Source organism: Leptosomus discolor, chromosome 8, assembly GCF_034619465.1.
Source record: "Leptosomus discolor isolate bLepDis1 chromosome 8, bLepDis1.hap2, whole genome shotgun sequence".
Classification (NCBI taxonomy): Eukaryota; Metazoa; Chordata; class Aves; order Leptosomiformes; family Leptosomidae; genus Leptosomus; species Leptosomus discolor.
The window spans coordinates 18,645,644-18,667,043 of NC_141398.1; the positions used below are offsets into that span (position 1 = coordinate 18,645,644).

The 21,400-nt window shown below is 44.3% G+C and overlaps 1 protein-coding gene across 1 annotated transcript in view; it reads left to right on the plus strand.

Moving 5' to 3' along the window:
• The first annotated feature begins 2,301 nt into the window (after positions 1–2,301).
• The window catches only part of TRIO (trio Rho guanine nucleotide exchange factor), a 247,376-nt gene continuing 228,277 nt past the window's right edge, over positions 2,302–21,400 (plus strand). Inside the window, exon 1 of the mRNA XM_086468999.1 lies at positions 2,302–2,416. Coding sequence (XP_086325125.1) covers positions 2,302–2,416 — 115 coding nt within the window. The remainder of the gene's footprint in view (positions 2,417–21,400) is intronic.

The window sequence follows — 21,400 nt, forward strand, 5'->3', positions numbered from 1 at the left end:
TGTTGGATGAGCAACTAAGTGGAAATAGACGGTCGGTATCTGATTTCTCAATAGCCGATGAACAGCCTCCCGAAGCTTTTTCCAGTGTTGCACAGCATATCGAAGTCTTAATTCAAATTCAGAAAACAAATAATCTTGAGTACATCTTGTTCTCCAGCCACTGAAAACTCAAATTATGGAGATTCCATAAGGGTGACCTTTTTTCTTTACTCACATTAACTTTTCCCATTCACTTATCCCATTTTCTCATATTCTTATGCAGTTTTCTCTGTGCTCATGTACAGTCGCCTATTCCTACTCCCAGGTCAACTCACTGCTTGCTAGAGAACAGCAGCATTTGTCACAGTTGTGTTTTTTGCTAGGTGGATGGTGCTAGGCCAGCTAGAAAGGAATTCACATTGCAACCACTTCTGCCAGTGGGGTGCTAATTTGGAACTCTTTCCTGTGCCCGCTGCCTGAAAGCACAACATTAAAAAAAAAAAAAAAAAGAAAAATCTTTTCAGTCAAACTAATCTCTTCTCTGTAAGAGAAATTAGGGCAGGGGGAGTTGCACAAAAGCTTTTTCAACAAGCTATACAACTTCAGATAAATACAAATCTTGGGAACCTTGTGGGCGACTTCCACATCATCCGACTATGATAAACGAACAGAACCACACTTCTCTTGAAGTTACTTTTGCTTTTAACATTTATCAAAGGTTTGGAAGTTTGATTCCTGAAGCTGTACTTCTGCGTTTCGAGGGCACTAATAAGCAACGTCTCTGACCGTTTACCACAAGCATTTGAGATGTGTTACGCAGCTTTATCAATTTATGCATTTGAGATGTGTTACGCAGGTTTCTCAACTCACGCAACTGCTGAACTGCCTACTTTGCCACTCTCTCTTCAACCCGACCCGCACACCCACCGCCTTATCCTGGCAGTTTGACACGAGGAGCACGACTGTGGGGTGACGCACCGTATAACCGGGCACCCCATCGCACTTTCCGTCACGAGCCGTTTGCTTATGTTGCGGTAACGGCACCGGTCCGTAACACAGACCATTCCGAAGCGTCTCGGCGCTCACTGCGGAGAAGCCAGCCGCCACGCCGGCGGCCATGCGACGGGCCGTCCCGATGCCTTTTGCAGGCCCCTTGCTGAAACGCCCGCGCACCCTTTTTCCCCTCGGACGGTGCGTGCCCCCCGCTGCGAAGCCAGGGGCCGCGCAGCTCCTACCGAGCACCCCCCGGAGCGGGACCGCAGCAGGCGCCGGCCACGCGCCACCTGCCACCTCCCGCCGCGGCCCCCGCGCCCCCCGCCCCCCCCCCCCCCCCCCCCCCCCGCGGGACGAACGGGTTGACTGAGATTTTTAGGGCCGCCGGCTCGACCTCCGCGCACCGGCGAGCTGGCAGCGGGGCCGCCTACAGCAGCTGCGTGCGAGGGCGGCAGTCACGCGGAAGCGGCTACAACCCCCCCAAACCAACCCGCAATCCCCCCGCCGGGCCGCGACCGCGCCCCCGGCAGCCGCCGGGCAACAGCCGCCAGGGAGCCCCGCCCCGCCCCCGCCCCACCCGGCGGGCTCCCCCGGCGGCCGCGCCCCAGCCAATGGGCGGCGGGCTCGGCGGGAGCGCTGACGTCCTGCACCGTCCCGCCCCGTCCCGACCGGTGCCGGACGCAGCCGGAGACTCCCGAGCTCCCCCCCCCATCGCTCCGCCGCCCTTGTTCCTCGGGCGGGGACTCGCTTCCTTTCCCGACTCCCCCTTCCCACCCTCCTCCTCCTCCGCCTCCCAGCCAAGATGGAGGACGACGGTTGCTGCGGCCACCGGCACCACGGCGGCTAGCGCAGCTGCTGCTTCTCCGGCTCGCTCCTCGCTTCCTCAAAAAAAAAAAAAAAAAAAAAAAAAGAAAAAGAGGAAAAAAAAAATCAGGCTGGAAACGTTCCTGGTTTCTCCGCCCATCGGCTGCTGGCTGCGCGGACCGCTGGCCCTTCCCATGCCGTCGTCGTCGTCGCCCTCCTCCTCCTCCTCCTCCTCCTCCTCCTGCGATTGTCTGCGCTCCGGCTGCCGCCCGCCCGCCCGCCCTGACTCCCTGCATGCACACGCCGCCTCCTAGGTGGCTGCGGGGGGTGGGCGCTCCCGGAGCTGCCATTCCGCACATACCTTCATGTCCCTGCGCTCGCTGTGGCCGCCCGCCGCCGCCCCGCATCGCTCGCCCGCTCCGGCTGCCGCCCTGACGGCCGCTCCCGCCCGGAGGTGAAGCCGGGACCGGCGGTGGGGTTGGCGGTGGGTCTCGCCTGGAGGAGCCGCAGCCACACGCAGCAGCCATGAGCAGCGCCGCTACCGCCACCTCCGCCGCCACCACGGCCGGCAGCGGCGCGGGGGAAGGGGCCGAGGAGGCGGCCAAGGACTCGGCGGACATCGCGGCGTTCTTCCGATCCGGTGAGTGCGACCCCGTCCCGGGGGCGGGGGGGAAGGAGCAGCGGCGAGGCCGCGGCTGGAGGTGGCGGCGAGCAAGGTCTTCCTCCCGGCGCTGGGAGAGGGGGCGAGGGCAGCCGGCTTTGTCAGGTGGCCTCAGGGAAGGCTCGCCCTGTCCTCGCCGGCGGGGCCGCCTCGGCAGTGCCCGTCCGTGCGGGGCGCCGCCGCGCTTCCTCGGGGAGGCGGCGGTGCGGGGCCCGGCCCGCGCAGGGGCGGCCTGGCCGGGCGGCAGCGGGGAAGAAAGCCGAGCCCCCTCGAACCGTGCCGGGGGTCAGCGGGGCTTCGTCTGGGGCTCAGCAACTTGCGGGCGGGACGCCACCTTTGCCGGCAGAAAAGAGGCGTGAAAACGGGTGCGGCGGGCGGCCCGGCCGGGGCGGGGGCTGGCTGCTGCCCCGAGGCGGTGTCGCCTGTGACAGGTGCGACTCTGCCTCCGATGCCGCCCCGATAACGGGCGTGTTACCGGGGCCGGGCGGCACCACCTGGCGCCGAGCGGACCCCTTCCCCCCGAAAAAGTCCCGCTGGGGACTGCGCGGGAGGACGCGGGCGGAGGACCCGCCGTGGGTGCGGGCAGCCTCGGTGTGGAGGGGCGGGGAGTGTGAGCGGGGGCAGGGGATGGCGCGGCGCAGGGCTGCGGGGAGCGGGCCGCGCTGACCGGGCCCCCCCGGGAGGCAGGCAGGGACGACACCGCTATAAAAGGCAACGCGCCTCCGGTCGCGCTCCGCCGGTGCCGTGCTGCTGGGTGGCGGCCGAGGGCAAGGGTGGGAGGGGGCAGCATCGAAAGCGGGGGTGCGTAGAGGGAAGGGAAAGGAAAATACAAAAAGCGAAGCCCACGTTAAGGGGTGTCCCTGCCTCGGCTGAGGCGGGGCAGCAGCGGCTCTCGGGCGCTGCCGGGCTGGGAAGCCAGGCTCGGTGCGGAGGCTCGGGAGGGGAAGGGGGGGAGCCTGTTGACAGGCTGCCGGGATAAAAAACATGGAGGCCGCCGGCTCCCTCGGTGTTTACTCTCGGCACTCAGCCGGGCGGGGAGGGCGGCTGTCCCCGCCACCGAGACGTTACCCCACGGGGAATGGCGGCGGGGACGGAGGGGAGGGGAGGGCAGGGATGCCCGGGCCGCAGGAACCGCCGGCGGCGGGGACGGAGCCGTGCCGGCAGCCTGGGCGGCGGCGGCTGAGCCTCCCTCCGGTGCCGGCTGCCCTCCTCCGAGCGGCGGCGGCTCCTCCCCTCTGCTCCGCTCCGCCGGCGGCTCCGCGCCCCACCGGGCACCCCCGGCCATCGCTCCCGGGCGGGGCGGCAGGGCTGGGCACTTGCTCCGTTTGGATGCCTAAAAAGGAGCGGCCAGCAGGGAAAATGCAGACTCACCGCCGGGAAGATGAGGGGGATTGCCGATTTCGTGTGTAAAAAATAAAAATAATAATGATGGCAGTAGTAGTAATAATAATAAAAGCGGTGTTAACTGGGATTTTAAGGAGGGTCCGGGAGGGAAGTGGGAAACAGCGTAATCGGTGCTGCTTGCGGTCGGTGCTTGCTGTGAATGTGTTTGATGTAACGAGGAGGTATGATTTGTAGCAGGCATCCCTGAAGCAGGGTTCAGAGCTGCGTTTGCTTGGACAGACGGTCCGAACAGGGGGCTGCGAGCCCTCTGAAGGGCCTGATGCTCCTTCAGCAACCTGTTTCACGTGACAGCAATGGATCCGAAACTCCTTGTTGAGTCGAGGTGCTGGCCTTGTTGGGTTTTGTCATGGAAGGACTGAGCTTTGTCTTTCTCAGGAAAAAAATTCTGTTGAAAGCAAAATGACAGATTACAACAGTAGACTTACAGCCTGCCTACTGCAGTTACAAACGGGTACATGTGTAGTAATCTTGCAGTTTTGGAAGACCCTGCCAGCTGTATTAATAGTCAACTTTCACACTTAAGTGTGGGTGGAGGGATGACACAGAGTTGATAAGCTCATAAGTGGTGCAGCAGTGATTTCTGATACTGATAATGGCGAAGTTGCACTGAGCTTAGTCTTGCAGCAGCCAAAAATCTTAAAGCAGTAGAAGGACATGTCAAATGCTTATCGAAAAACTCTCAGAGCATATTTAACAACTGGCATTTGTATTTCCGTATTTACATGTGGAGGTTATCTGTTTCAGGCTGGGCTGTGACATATGCTGGAAAATGTTCTCTTGTGGGTGTTTGGTACTGGGAAGAGCTCTTCAAACTCTGCCTCTGTACATGATCCACTCTTTTATAAGGAAAGGGTCTATTAAGAGATCACTAGTGCTTCCCTTTGTTTGACTAGGAGGCACAGGTTTTTTTCGGTGAAACACAATGGACACAGCAATCAATGAACAAGCAAAAAACTTTGGTGTGTGTGGGAGCAGACAAAATACTTTTTACAGTATTTACAATGACAAGTGTTTCCTTTTTCCTGTCACTTGCAGAGAATGTCAGCAAAGCTGTAGCTATTACTTAAAAGAGAAAATGAGCAAAAAAGTTACAGTGTTTTCCAGGAGGGAAAAACAACAACAACAAACCCTCCCTAAACAATCAGTTCTAATCTTAGGTTAGTTAAATTGTTTAGTTGAGCTGCCAGTGGGGTTATTGGCTCTCCTCCTGTCTTTTTGTAACAGTAAGCCTGAATTAGAATTCAAGTAGCCTAAAGAATGGAGTTTCATTATTTGGAAGATGTTTTGTTAGAATATTGAACAGCAGCTGGGTTCACATCACTTGAAATGTGTATGTTTCCAGTTTTCACTTTGGTTATGTAAATGTAAATTCTGAGTTGTTGTGGAAATAAGTTGCAATTGAAATGTGAAGAAAGCCGCTGAACTGGAAGTGAGGTAGTAGTATGAAAACATAAAGATTGTGTGTCTTGAATTTAAATCAGGAATCCCATTATTGGAATTGGAAGAAATTGAGGCAGCTTACTTTGTTATCTATTTGGTATCTAAATCCCATTATTTGGAGTTGAAAAGACAAGAACACCTTGTTAGATCTGTCACCTTCTTTGTGACAGGATTAAGAGTAAAACTGCTAAGCAGTAGAGTGGAGTGCCAAGCAAAATGACTACATTTTGATGGAGAAAATACAGTGGTTGTAGGAAATGCCTTTCTGTGCTTTATGTAAATTGGAGATTACAGATGACTGTAAACTGAGAGAAGGGTTATGTTTTGAAATTATGGAAAACCAGACTATTACTGTATGAAAACCCAGAGTTCAGATGGGTGGGTAAAAGGGTGTTAATGCATGTGTTAAAGATACAAAATCTATTCTGTTTGAAAAGGTATTAAGATAAAACTTTTCAAAATGCATTCTGTTTCAACTTAAAATCCTCTGTATTCCTAAGGTCTGAAAATGGCATGAGCAAAGTTGAATTTGAGGGACTGCCATCAAGTCATGGCTTACAGGGCAGTAACCATACAACGATTTTGTTTGAGTATTGTTCTTTTGTGTTGTCATTGCTTGAATCTTCATCTATGCAGCTTTGAGTCCTCAATGCTTTGGGAAGGGGACTGTCAACTGACATCTTTAAGATGCAAGAATGAGGATTGTCTGTTAAGTTTAAATCATGCTATTATAACAGTGCCTTCCAAACCAAAGAATTTTTACTAGTTGAAGTTCATGAATTTTGGTTTTGAGCATAAAGAACAAAACTTTTTTTGTCTAACTAAGAGAGATATTGATCGTTCTGTAATTAAACTCACCTTTCTGGGATGACGGAGAAATTTGTGTACACCAAAGAATGCAGAGAAAAAGGCTTATAAGCACTTCAGTCAGCTCCTGGCTAGATAGTATAGCAAGTGCCTTTATAAATGGCTCTGATTACTCTTAGTGGAAAAAAAGCCCAACCAAGTTATCAAGGGGTTTATCAATTGATAAATCTTCACAGTTTTGTGATGAAAGGGATGTAATGTAGTTATTTCCTGTAAGATACATTTAGTGTGAGTGGCTTCTGCAAACTGTGCAGTAGCTTCATTCTTGTATGGATGAATGATGCAGTCTTCAAACCAGTTGAGGAGATCCGTGTTGTCACCACCTGTTTATGAGAACACTTTCCACGTTTCCAGAAGGAGCACAATTTACATACTGAGCAAGGGGCAGGGACATTTTGGAGAGACAGAAATGTTTGAAAAACAAGAGGCCCTGGAAGTCTTGTCACTAGGGTGAATAACTACCTAAGCTTTGCCAGGTCAAATCTGAATACAACTGTTAATCTACTTCATCACTTCATCTGGGAAAACAAAAAAGTGGAGGATTTTCCAGCTAAAAATGAATCTATGCAGGTGGCAGCAGCCCTTTCTCAGGAGGAGTAAGTATATAAGATGAACATGGGCCTGGAGGAGAAGGGTGTCCCAAGTAGAGAATGCAGTGTGCCACCTGTCCTGAGGTAAAGTCGGGGAATAGGCTGGTAGCCAGAACAGCTTTGAAAAGCACCTGGTTTTGGCATCGTACACTTACACTAAGAAGTACGTACACAAGCAGGAAAGAGTAAGCTTAACGATAAGAGAATTTAAAACTTTGTTTTGAGATATATGTAGGTACCAGAATGTCCATGAGAGTATTTTTAGGAAAATGGGATGCTGAAATCTATTGTGATTACAGACATGTAGTTGAAGACTTGTGCAAGTACTAGTGACTTGAGACTTGGATCAGTCTAAGTTCAACCAAGTCTGCCTGTAGCAGCCTAGGCTGATAATTGCTTGAGTAGCTGAGACCATATAGGAAGAATTAATGGGTGTCATGAAAAGATGATTGATTTTTTTCCTCTTAAATAATGATCATGTGGTTTGCTTAGTTTTCATGAATATCACTTAACAAATAATACTGTAAAGATAAAACCCAAAAGATTTATTCAGGTTATAGGGAGGACCTATGTTTTACTTCCTCCTAATCATATTGTTTTATATACTGTTGCCTTGCTTGCTTTACATTAGTGTCCTGTGTGACAGTGGCTGGGAAAGTTAACTGCCTGTAGTAGACAACGTTGAAAATGCTGCTGTAGTAGAGAAGAGGGGAAGAAAAGAAAGTGGCAGGGGAAAGATTACATTGACAAGAAAAAGCAAGCATACTATTAAAAGGCAACAAATTTTTTTTTTTCATGAATACTGCTAGTAAAAAAAAATGCAAGCTTTTAGATCATGGGTAAAATAGCTTTCATATTAGGCACCAAACGTGAAAAACAAGCCCAGTTTTCAGCTTAAATCCATGAAGCAGAACACTGTAAAGTTAAGAAAGTGCCTTTCTAAGAAGGTTCATCCATCTCCTGCTGATGTGTAGTAGCTTATAGAGAAGGTAGTCAGAGCTGTGGTTGTGGCTTACTTGGTGTGGCAGTTGGAGTAGCTACAGGGTAGTGACAAAAGTCTAACAAAAATAGTCTAGTAGCGAAGCCAAAAGCGAAGTGTTGTCAGGCAGTACTGGTGGTTCCCCACATTATATCTCCATGCTGTCCTCTGCGGGTATTGATTCTTGGCCCTGTGGCTGTCAGGAGCTGAGGTGTGTTTGACGGTTTTAAGAAGTGGTGAGCATACAGAGAATGTAATGTATGAAACAAGTTGGCCATTCTGTCATGCAGTTTAGCATGGCAACAGCATTTGTATTAAAAAATAAACACAAGAAAAAAAGGAAGGTGTTGTGTTGGCTTTTCAAGAATATGTTGCTTTGTTCTTTGGGTTGCTTTAGTCAGTGATCAGGTTGCAGCAGTATTGCTGTCATGAGTGCTGGTTCACTCGGTACGAAAAAGAAGTGAGTCCCCTTGTGGAGTTTTGGATCCAGTTCGAGCAGCATCTGTTTTAATAAGATGGGTAAGGGTGGGGAATGATGTTTTGAAAAACACCATAGAGAAATGTCATAACTTGATAGTTCCTGATGTGCAGCATACAGAACAAAAATAACTATAGAAACAATGAAGTTACAATGGAGAAGTTGTTGGATTCACATTTCTTGGAACACTGAAGACGAGGGCAGAATGCTTCAGTGTGAAATGCGGCAGCTGTTGTGCAGCTTGGCTTAGCGTGGAACAGCCGAACTTCTCTGGGGATAGCAAAGGATAAAGTTAGGGGTCAGGGTGTGTTTGAAAGAGTCAGAGGCAGAAGTCATGAACATTTTTAAGAGGGGACAGAGAATTACTTGTAACATCTGTGATAGCTGATAGTTGATAAACTAAATGCACATTTGGAGTGGAAGGTAAATGGGAGTCAGAGAAAAGCCAGGCCTATTCTTGAGAGGAGTATGTTTGAGCTGGTGTGAAGTGCTGGTGTGCTTAGAAAGGAGCAGACAGAGGTAGGAGGAGACTTGGTGCAGCTGAGGCTTTCATTAATTGCGGAGCTTGGTCACTGTGCAGACAAGGTGGGTAGTAAATCTTAAAGAAGTGGTTTCTCTTCAATTAAATGTGTCCCACAGCAATGTAGCAGAAACAGGTATGAAATTTCAACCAGGAATATCATGTAGCTTCCCAAAAGCTTTTCCATGTAAAATGACCATCTAGGTAAATAAAATCTGAACAAAGACTGGAAAGACTTTCCCTACCAGAATATAAAGAGAAAATACTAATGTTGCTCTACTGTTTTTCAATTAAAAATTGAAAAAAAAAATTCTTGTGTCAACAAATGACCGTATTTTGATACAGACTGTTAGGTCAGTTTATTAGTAGGGTGAAGCTGCACTGTGATTTTGGTCTGCAGCTTGAAGAAGGAGATGAGATCACTGAAATAGCTCTTTTTTTGTCAGCAAAAGTGTTAAAATAGGAAAGACACATTGAAACTTTGGAAATGCACTGATAGTTGAGGGATATTCTTCTGAAAGTGGATAATGATTTTAATGAGAACAAAGGAAACTAATTTTTCTGCTTGATGTTGGTGAGAATCAAGTCTAATCTTAAAAAAAAAAGGCTACTGGATAAAATAAAAAAATATTGAAGGTCATAGCAGGCTGTTTTAAATCTAGTGACTAAAATGGTTGCATCTACTTGGTTCTCTTAAAGAAATTTTCTTGATTTGGAGAAGGATCTTTGTTTAACTTAACATTTTTCTTGGTGCAGCGAAATCAAAAAGTAGACTCCTGGTGAAGTAATACTGATGATCTGCAAAGCTGAGTCATATTCCTTCAGGAAGGATACTGCTGTTTTGAGAAAACAGATCACTTACCCAGTAGTGAGGAGGAGGAATTGAAATGACAAGGAACAACTCAAGTGCTTTTAGCAGTAGACACTACAGTACATTAAAGCATCCGATTTTCAGCTTCTAGAGTGGGTTGTTATATTGATATACAAAGAGGAGGGTCATAAATGAGCTGTGTCCACAAAGTTTCAGCAGTGTGAGTGACAAGACTCTGCTTTAAAGATACAAGGCCCTTCCCAGTGGCTTTGCCGAATAGCTGCTTTAACTCATCTGAAACTGGAGCTGTTGATCCTAGCCTCTTGTGGCTGCACAGAGTAGGAGGAGATAGCCTAGTTGTCATTGTGCATTTGTTTAAAAAATAGGGGTGTTTTCCAGGGTTGTTGAGTGGAGTCTTCTCAAATCATTTAGCCAAATTTATTTCATCTCCTCTGTCTGTTATCGCCATGCATAAGTGGCAGTAACACTGATTAATAAAAACCACTGCAAATATGTAACAGGATTTCCTACTGAGCAGTGCTGAACTGTGCATCTTGCTGATGCTCTGAATGTGATGTTTTATACCTGGACCTTACTGAATAACTCAAATCAGTATTACTGTTCTCTAATTATGGTGGGTTTTTTTCTTAAGAGGAAAAAGGAACCTTTACAGGGAGAGGGGAAAATTCTTTGTCTCTTAGGGCCTAAGATGATGAGGAAGCAAAATGTAAATGATAAAAAGAAAAGTGTAGGCTTCCAGCACTCAAAATATGCCAGTAGTTTGTTTTGTTAGGTATGTTTTGTATTATGGTATTTCAACAGGGTGCTCAGATAGTTCCTACAAGTCTGTAAGAGACTAATGTTAGTGGCTTGTGTAAGAGCATCAGAACATGAAGCTAAGATTCAGGAAGGTTTGTTTTACCAGAGTGCATGGGGATATATGTGTGCATGTATACACTGTCAAACTGCATATTCTGTGTAGCTTGAAAACTGAGTTTGCATGATGAATCTTTAAGAAAAACTTGGAGAAAGTATTCTGGGCGGCAGGCACTGAATGGGGCTATTGTGAGTAATCCCAATGTGTTCTAGTCATCTGTGAAACTAAATGCTTAGACACTAGAACCAGAGCTTAATTACTCATGTTTCCTTGTAGTCTTAGCACGTGTATGAGCAGTAATAGTTATCTGTGAGGCGTCTGCAGACTGTGTAAACAATCAGTAGTGATTTTTGCGGTTAGCTTCATACGTAACTGTTTAGCAATTAGAGGCTGAGGATCTGGGGTCATAGCAAAGTGAGATTTCATAAGTGCTAAAAATGAACAGGGAAGTGTACGGCAGCCAGTAGGGCTTACAAGGACATCTTAAGCACCTCCTTGTTTTTATGTAGTCCATACCTCACTTCTTGCATAAAACAGTGAATTAAAATTAAAAAACTTAAGATTTTATACTGAAGTCTTGCATTTTTGTGCATCAGTGAAACTTGCAGCCTTATAAGATACTTTGTCAAGACATTTGGTCAAAGGCTTTTCACTAAGCTTTGTGTGATGGTCACGTAGCTGGTAAATAACTTTGAGGCCATTAAACAATGAAAAATGTTATTGCTGAGATCTCTTGAAAAAACAAAGGGCTCGAACGTTGAAGTCTTAGAGACTGCTTGTTTTCAGATGTTAAATGATGGGATGAAATGAGGTGATGTTTCTTAAAACTTGGGCCAGATAATAAAGGAAGGATACATCAAAAACAGCAGGAGAATACAAGAACATCCCAAGAAGTGAGTTAGAATAAATGGGGTATTTAAATTCTAAATATTACTTGGCTAACCTTTTAGGCTACACAATGGGCTTTCCTGTACCCATTGTGTAGACCTGGTTGTGTGTACACTATTGGATATACTTTTTTTCTACCAGCATTAAGGTACTAAGTCCTACACTTTACGAATGTTTATCATGCCAGTAACTTTCGGAGATGCTGGGTTATGCAGTATTGGGTGTAAAAATGCTGTCATTTTCTGAGGTCATGAAAATGCTCCATCCTCTTCTAAAAAATGTAGGCTAAAGTTGAAATGTCTTGGCCTTTCATAATTCTTCTGGAAATTCGATATCTGCAGGTGGAGGCACAGAAAAAAAGGTAGAAAGCTGTCAGCAAATCAAGGTGAATTGAAATATAAGTTGACTGGATTGTCCTATTCTGTGCAAAAGCTGATAGTACATAGTGTGGTGAAGATCAGACTTTGAGGATGTCAAACGCCGTCTTTAGAGGCATCCTTCTGTCTGTTACTATAGGGAAATAAAATAGGATATGATTCCTCTGCTAAAGAAACTGAAGAGCCATGATTTTTATTTTTAAAAAAATAAAGCTTTAATCTGTAAGTGTTTATCCCTGTCTTCATCTATTTATTTGTTGATGTTAGTTAGCATATTGCACATTAGGTTGATCCTAAAAGAGTGGAAGTGCGACAGTTACAGCAGTAGCTTATGCTCTTGCTTTGCACCCCTTAAAGTCACACTTTGTTTGCCTCAAGTACTTGTTTTCTGCAGTTAAGGACAGCTGCTAGGCTTGAACTTGCTATGGTTTGCAAAGTTCAAAGAGGAAAAAAGAGGAAATTGGTGCTGTGCATTGCTTAACTGACAGGGAATTATGCGAGCCAGGCTTCTGTAAAGACAACAAAGGCAAGCCAAACTAAAATTTATTAGGACAGTGGCACCTTTTCAGAAGGAAAGGTGAGGTCAGCCATAATAGCTTATCTAGTAACTTGATTGGCTTGTTAATGTTTTATATTAAATAAGTAAAAATTAAGATATCAGGTTCTCCAAATGTAGTGGAAGGCTTTTTGGAAGGAAAACAAGATGTCTATGTTTAGCCTATACCCAGGGCTAAACTATAACAGTCACTATCGCCTGACAACCCCATACCAGCCAGGGAGGAGAATTGGAAAAAAGGAGAGCAGACCCGTGGGTGGAAGTGAAAGCAGTTTTTAATGAGATACCACCAATGCTACAGAGATATCCAGAGTTATACTCAGCCAAATGAGTATCCAGTCATCACAATCAACTGGCGCAGGGAGAAGCAGGAGGAACCTCAGCAGGAACCCCACAGGAGCTCCCCTTCCTCAGCAAACCTTTCCCCTTTATAATGCCCATGCCACGATGGGATGGGCTACACCTGTAGCTCACTCAGGTCAGCTGCCCTGGCTGACCTGAAACTGCTGACAGCCTGCCTGGCACAGCTGGGCTGGGATTCTGTCCCAGCCAAACCAGGACAGGAGGATCACTTGACTGAATTTCTTGCCTTGGTGGCTGAGCAGAATGTTACAAACCTAAACTTGGTTTCTGTTCCCATTATGGGAAAATTCTACTGCTTGTCTATTGAATTATCAAGGCAGCAGAGCCAATTCAAGCCTGTTTATAAGAAAGTGATAAAATATGGTTTGGCTAGTGGTGATCCTTGCAGAGGATAGCCATGACATGCTGTCACCTGTCAGTGCAGAAAGACCAGTATCTTTTGTAGCGCAATGCAAGGACTGAAGTGAAATTTGCCTGTCCTTAACTCAGAACAAGGGTACAATTCAGCCAACAATAACCACTTGGTGTGTGTTAACTTTTTTTTAAGCTTGGAATCAGATGCATCCTTCCCTAGCCAAAGGGAAACATTTGAGAAGCTGTGACGCATTTACACAGTTGAAGGAAGGAAATGTCCAAAAGAGTCAAAAGCTAAAAATAGATCAGTTTACTGAGTTGAACTCTGGGTGGGAATTGAAGAAGTAAATATAAATCTAAATTTAAACTTTTGTGGCTTACATAGCTGAGTAGCGTAACCCTTTCTGGATATTTTTGCATTAAGCTTTATAGTGGACAGCTTCACCTGAAGACTTTGTCAAGCCTTTTGAGGTGAATTTTCAGTGTCTTAGACAGCACTGAGAAGTCTGATAGTCTCTTGATGATTATTGTTGTAGCACAGTTTAACCCTGGAAAAGTGGATTGTAGGTTAGGTTTCTTTGGTTTATTTTTGTTTTGTTTTGAAGAGCTTTTCTGTGGAAATGGTGTCTCCTGACTCTACTGAACAGAAGTTTTAATCCAGTAGCTGTTAGAACCAGTATCTATGAGGTTAAAAAAAGAGGATTAATTTCTTCCCCCAAGCTTCTTCAAGAAGCAGTAAATTTGCCTTTGTCTGACCCATATATAAAAAGTGGTGATAACTTGAACATTTAAGAATTGATGTTTGGCTGTCCAAAAAGGTTTGCCTTCCGTCCTGCCACAAACCCCAGTTTGGAAGCTATCAGCTTTCCTTTGTGGTAAAGAAAAAAATAAGCTTGTCGGTGTGTTTAAAATCTGTGTAATAGAAGAGAATTTTGGAAAAAACCTTCATATGTGAGAATGTTCTAGATTACTGTCCTTCAATGATGACGATAGTGCCATCAAAATAAAGATAAGGAAATTTTCTTTCTTTCTCCCTGGAGCAACATTATATGGTTTTGGGGGAGCTGGGGGCAACCCACACAATACTAGTAACTAAAAACTGGCCTTTTCCAGTCCAATGAAGCAGGTGCAGTGCAAGTGAATCCCTGTGGTTTAGTGCTTGCCGGCTGCCCGTGAAGATGGATGATGCTATGCCTAATTCTAAGCTGTGCATTGGAGAAGAGAAATACATCTAGTTAATGCTTTGACTTTATCAGAAAAATGAATGTTACTGTTAAAATATATGTATTTACAAATATAGGAAATGTAATAGGAAATTATGGGTTAAAATGGTAGCATTGATTAGATTAACTTCAAGCAGTAACTGTCTTCCCTTCTACCCCCCAAGATGAGATGGTTAGTTTTTAGGTTTAATATCTTCCCTTTTCTGACTATATTGTCTGCTGTAGAATCTTTGCTTGGCAGATGTATAAATAGTTGTGCCCTTGTTTGCTTTTTGTTTGGTTTTCCAGAGGAGCTTGAGAATGTTTTTGCAAGGTTGTTTTGAACAAATTTGGTATCTTTGATTACTAAAATAGTATTTGTTCCAAGCAGCAATTTATCTGTTAAAGCAATGAACAGTTTGTAGAAAAATTACTTGACTATCTGCAGTCATGGGTATAGACCAACAGGCCAATTTAAACTTCATATTTATGGAATATATTGTTATAGCAAAGCCTGAAAACTACTATTTTTAAAACCTCATTTTTCTAGAATATGCTTTTGAAGTGGGATTTGACCATGTTGCTGTCCCCCATGTGTTACTTCACTGTTACAAAGTTAAAATTATAAAAACCTTTTGAAAGACCAATTGGTTAGCTGGGCAGCTACTTTGTGATGTTTCTGCTTGTAGGCAAGTTCATGATGTACAATCTGAGCAGGACCTGACTTGCAGTTCATGTCTGCTGAGGCAGTAAGTGTGGGTTCAAAGAGCAAGAAGGTGCTGGTCTCCATAATGCTCTAGATGGCCTCTAGGCAGTGAAAGGGAAGTGGCAGAGCCCTGTATTTGAGTGTGGGAGGGTAAGGATGGATAAACCTTGATACTGAGGCAGAGCACTTAATGGGCAGTCTTTAAGTTGTCTGGGCTTGGTTCCCTTCTGTGCATATGCTGCAGCTTTTGTATGTGTTGATACAATAGAGAATAGAAGTGGGTTTTTTGTGGTCTTGAGCAGACAACATAGTATTCTAGGCTTTGTTTCTTTGTGGAGTGTTTTCAGTACTTGGGTTAGGAGTCTTGCTCCACTTGCCTCCTTTGCTAATACTTTGTGTTCTGGCTACTGTTCTAGCTACAAAGCTTCAGAGGTGGGGTACAAAAGTGGCTGGTTTGGGCTCTCCTAGTTTAATGAGACTTGCCTAACCATAGGAGAGAGGAGTGTTAGGGGAAGGATAGCTATCTTTTTCCAGAGGGGCTTTTTACTGTCTTAATTGTCCTCTCTTGTGCAATTCCTTCTTTTGTTCCTTTTCCTCAATAAATAAGACAGAGGTCCAACAGACAATAAGCTCAATCACTAGGCATCAGCGTTCATCTCCACAGGAGCTCCATTATGTGTACAGAGATAAGTGGGGGGTCCTATGGAAAAGCACTGCATGCTTTGAGGGTTACGGCATGTGTGCTACACTGACAAATAAGGGTTGCTCAGGCAGCCTTAATGCTGCTGTCTATGTTTAGCCTGTATCTGGGGCTGAACTATAACAGTTGCTCTATCACCCAATGACCACTCACCAGCCAGGGAGGGGAATCAGGAAAAGGAGAGAAGACCTACATGTCAAAACCAAAACAGGTTTAATGAAACAGCACCAACACGGGTGTACAGAGTTATACTCATCTGAATGAATATGCAGCAGTTCCTCAGGAGCAGGGAGAAGCCAGGGAAGGACCAGGAGGAACTCCTCAGGAGCAGAGAGAAGCCAGGGAAGGACCAGGAGGAACTCCACAGGAGCTCCCCTTCCTCAGCCAACCTCTCCCTTTATAATGCCTGTGACATGATGGGATGGGCTACACCTGTAGCTCACTCAGGTCAGCTGCCCTGGCTGACCTGAAACTGCTGACAGCCTGTCTGGCATGGGCTGTGCTTCTGTCCCAGCCAAACTAGGACAGATACATTACCTAGTTTTTGAGTGCTTTTTGTGGCAGCTTCAATCAAGGCTGGTCCTGGCTTAAGTCATTGTTTTGCATTTATGTAAAGTTTTCATTAAATGCTTTAGTGGATGACAGTAGGTGACATTGGTTTTGACAGACTGCACTGGATTACTGTGTTACAACAGCTATTTTGGGAGTAGAAATGCATTAATTCACTATATGATATTAAGCAAGGTGGATGTGTAAGCTGCTTTATTACTTAGACATGTTGAGGAAAGCATCTCTTCAAACACAAATTAAGTACTTTTCTTGGAGGCTTTTTTTTTTTGACAAACTACCCAAGTACACTCTACTGTTAAATTTCTTAGGGTTCGATTTGTCACTTGAGCATCACGTTCTCCCCTACTATTAAAAACTAAATGAAGCAAGATGTAAAAATTGTCAAATATCAAGGAGCAGAAAGGAACCAAGTGCTAAATTACCTTTTTGTAAGCTTATATGTAATTAAGATCTGAAAGACAAAGTGTGCTCAGGTGAGGGAAGCTTTCCCCAGCATAATAGTCTAGGTTTCACTTGCAGAACACCCATGGAAAAGTAGATGACACTGAAGGACTTAACTGGAAATACATATTGATAAGTTACTTAAGTTACTACACTATTTTTTTTTTACCAGCTGTGTGGACTGTATTAAGCACACAAGTGGTAAAGTTGCTGCGTTAAGCTTTCTGAACTGAGCTGTCATGTAACCTCTGAGGAAGGACCCAAATGGACATGAAGGGGTGACTCTCTTCATGGTAGGAAAGAATTATGTTGCTGTGTAAAAGCCATGTTCCTCTTGTTTTGTGAGACAGAAATTGGCTGAATATGTGAAATAACTGTTTCCATAGTAAGGTAAATCTCTTAATGTAATGAAATGGATTCCTTATTGAAAGGTGACTGAAAAAATAGCTAATTATCAGAGACAAAATAATCCCGTATCTACATAGTGGAGCCATATGTCAAAAACGACAAACATCTGGAAATGTTAGAGTTATATTTAAAACTTCAATATTCATTGATTTCCAAGTCCTCTTGTAGGAGATTGGTTCACTTAGCTTTTGAACAGCACACAGCAGAAGGGTAGTGTTACCATCCACATTAAAACAAAGAATGAATTAATTCCATTTAAGTGGCACTTTTCTCATCCAAGCATCCATTCCTTTTGAAGAAAACTTGAGAATAAGGCCAGGATCAAAGTAAAAATTCATGTTTCTGTTGTGGTGTTGATATCGCAGGGAAAGGGAGGGAGAAAGGAGCAAAACAGTTGCTCGCGCTGGGGACCAGTTGAGCAATTTTAACCAGTGAGGCAAGACTTCTGTGTGAATTGTTGAGCATGTGGTAGTTGAAGTAGAGCTCTGGAAAATAAGCTCTGTTGTCCTTATCTTGGTTCTGCCCAAATATATTAAAGTTTGGCACTGGTGTGAGATGTAGTCTTCAGAGAAGGCAGCCATACTTGGCCTAGGGGCAGGCAGGAGCATACCTAAGATGATGAAGGATGGAAGAGAAAATTGGGGAAGGAGAAGTTAACTGACAGAATCAGGACGTGGAAATTGCTGCGCTACCTAACTGCTACAAAAGTTGCTGTTTCTCTTATAGTAACACTGAAACAGAACTAACAGTTCTACTGATGTACACAGGCAGATTAATAGATGCAAGGGAGCCTGAATTTTCACAGGCCATTTGACAGGAAATGTAGTGTTTCCCTGAAGCAACTACTGATTTCAAGGCCAAAAGGAAGGTTTTCTTTGTTTTAAAGCAGACCATGAGAAGGACAAGCCTAGTCAGAAGAATGGGAGGGATATAATGGGTACCTGGTGCAGAAGATTTGGGATTACAAATGCGTGAGGTCTTAAATAGAACTGACCCTTGAAAGGAACAGGGAGGTAGGCTGCTTTTTATGTACCATGCTGCTCAGATGTTTGCTTTACAGGGATAATGTGCTCAAATCAGAGAGAAAAATCTGTTAATAGGTCCTGCCCTAGATAGATCTAATGCTTCTTTATTCCCTGAAGGGAAGAGCAACAAACAGGAAAGGAACTTACATAGAATTCCTTAATTTTGTACTGCGAAGTACAATCTTGAGGACATAACTCAAGACAAAGTTACTGTTAACATGTTTTTTTAACCTTAAGATTACCTTTTTCTATACCACTCTTCCTCAAATTCCTTCCACTTACAGTAGAAATGTATTATTTGGGTTTCTGTGGAAAGAGCAGTTCAGTTGTTCCAGGATGTCACCGACGCAGTCTTGGCTCCGTAAGGGCCCCAGCACATAAACAGGTTCGTGGTTATTGCCCTTGCTCTAGCCTCTGATCTGGCAGGAGTACTGCAGAGGATGTGTGTGAGAGGCTGTACTGATCTCAAGAGATTTGTTGAACCTTATCTCTAGGTAATCATCTTGTTGTGTTCAGATGAGATTACTAATCATGTCTTTTAATTGGAGAAATGTCATAGCTGTAGGAAAATAAAGCTATTTGGGAATGTTGGTGGTTATTTTGCTGACCATCTCCCCTGCTTAAGGGGGCTGATCAAAACTTCCTGCATTGGCAAACGTTTGCTCTGAAATAAAAAGGAACCGTGACTAATTTCAGGCTGACTTCTTCCCAGGGACTTTTTCTTCTTTGCGGTCAAAAGTTGCTCTTGGTGAAATAGTGAGAGATGTGAAGCATAAATTACCTTGTATTGAACCTGTAAAGAGGCAGCTAAATCACCTTCATTTTGATTGTTGCCTTCTAGTAAAGTATGTTGAAGGAAAAGCTGACATTATTAATGTAAAGATAGGTTTCCAAAAAAGGGCAGTTTATATAGCTGGAAAACTGAAGCAGAGTTAAGAAAAAAGAGCTAACTTGAGTTTACTCCCTGGACTAACAGTAATTTCAAAGTGAACACATTCTGAGATGTTGCTTTGACAGCAATCTTGGATCTAATCCTGTAGTATGCAATTAGAGTTGTCATCCCCTGTGATATTTAAAATGCTTATAACTGGCTTCAGTTTAGCACAGAAAGTGAGTGTTGTTGAGCTATTTTTTCAAATAACATCTACTTCAGTAGTTGCTATCTGTGCAGTTTATCTAGTGTTAACAGCATTCAAGTGTCTGAAATTAGGAATATATTGCTGTAAGAAACAAGCAAACCACAGCCCATACATTTTGCTCGCTACCTTTAATTTAAGCATGGTGTTACTATTGTGTGTCCTGCTGTTGTGGCTTATTTGGTCAGAGTTCTGAGTCCATGGAAAGTATTTTGGTTGGTGTGTTAAAGATAAAATAAAAATTGGTACTGTGACCTTTCAAGCTGGTGGAGGAAGTTGTCAGCCAAATGTATGAAATTACTAATTGGTTGATAGCTTGAAAATGGATCTTAATTAAAAGCCCAAGTTTTATAGAGACAGCTATGTATTAATGAGGTAATTTTATTTTTTCCTTTAAAATTGGCCTTGCCAAAGGGAGGCTTTGTGATGGCATCCTATAAAGGCATGATTGGAAAAAAAGGTTACTCGAATGGAAGGACAGGTAGAAAGAGGCTTGTGTTTATGTAAGGTTGAAAAAACTAGACTTAAAAATGCTGTAACAGAAGAGCCATACTGATAAGAAGGAACAAAAGTATGAGGGAGCATATACATACTGCGCTGTTCTAAACAGGATCACAGAAGTCCTTAAGAGCCTAGCTTAGATATAAAACATGAGCGTAGATGCTGTTGCACTCCTTGTGCTGCCAGTGGTTCTGTCTGTGAATGTGTTCACATCTGACTTTTAAGTTGTAGTTTTTTCTAAGGCTAGAAATGATTAGTCAAGTTTTGCTGAGGCTTGCTGTCTGATAATACTGCGCTTTTTCTGGCTCTTTGGATATCTGTGGCTGGTTGACTGTTCCCCTGCTTCTTAGAAGTGGTGTGAAAGTTTTTCCTGAAGCAGTGGCTGTATGCTGGACTTTGCTGTGCTTAGTACAGGGAACCTGTGGTCTGACTGGCTCCTGTGTGTTGAAAGAGTTGAATGTAGGCTATACAACTTGAATTCCTGAGGAGAAAGAGGTCGTACATGTGTTCTTTAAAACATTTTTAGTTATTGCATCTCTGCCTTTCCCTTAAGCTTTCAGAGACGTATCTGAATATAGCCTCAATTAAATTCCTGTCCTTTAATGAAGGAAGTCCTTTGTTTAATGCGTAGCTGATACACTGGGAATGTTAGGGCATCAGTCAGGATCCAAAATTAATTGCCACTTGGGACTGATAGTGCCACATGGGCACTGTAAAGAACATTGTCTCTTTCAAAAGCCTTCTGAAATGATCAGCTTTGAAAATGAGGCACATTCTTATTATATTAAAGAAAGTATTGTGAGTACTGAATCTTGCTTTGCGTTTTCAGTTTGTAACAACAAAAGCAAATAAATATTTTGTCTGTTGAAGATGGCACAAGTTGAAAGAGGAGGGCAATAACTTCCTTACTTGCTGCCTCCTTGTGCTCTCTCTCCCCTCCACCAGCTCCCAAACATAGGAGGAAAAAGTGCAGAGCTGGCGCAAAGGGAAGAGGGCATCTGGTTCCAAACCCAGTGACTAATGCGTCAGTCTGTGGTAGAACAATATTGTTTGAACGTGGCTAAGGCCCTGTTCTTTCCTTTCTATTGAATTCCTTCCTGTTTAAGAACATTGTCTTTAAAATACACTTATATCAGCTTGAATGGTAGGAACTTGGTGCTTATTGCTATAGGATCTGTGTTAATTGGTTGGTGGAGCTGTTTCAAGTAGCGAAAAAAAATGTTAAGCAGGCATTGGCTGTGGGATAGCAAGACTCTTTGTTAGCAGAGCTGTTAAAGCATACTATGTGCATGTGGAGTTAAAAGAAGGCAGAAATAGGGAGGAGCTGGAGCTCAACTTGCCTTTGGGAGCTCAGCAGGGGTAGAAGATCCAGCAATCAGGCAAAACTGTGCTAGCTGACATGGATCCAAACACACAACTGTCAGCTGAATATCAAGTTAAGTAACTGATGGGTATTGAGGAACTCAGTGGCAGCTTTCATGGTCCATTGCATTGTATCAGTTAATATAGAAGATCAGGCTCCATTTGATCAGTTAAAGGAAACGCTTAATTTTCGGTAATGCTTGAACTAATATCCAGGCATTTCTGTGACTTGAACTTCAAAAGTAAAATTGGAGGTAGCTACTCTACATATTCTCTCTGACTAATTTCTGTGACTTGTATTGGACTGGTTGTGGGCAAGCAGGGAGGGGAGAGTGCTGTGTTTTTTCAATAATTGTATAATTAAATTCATTGATGGTAGGCCAAGAATACTGATCACAAGGGCTGGTG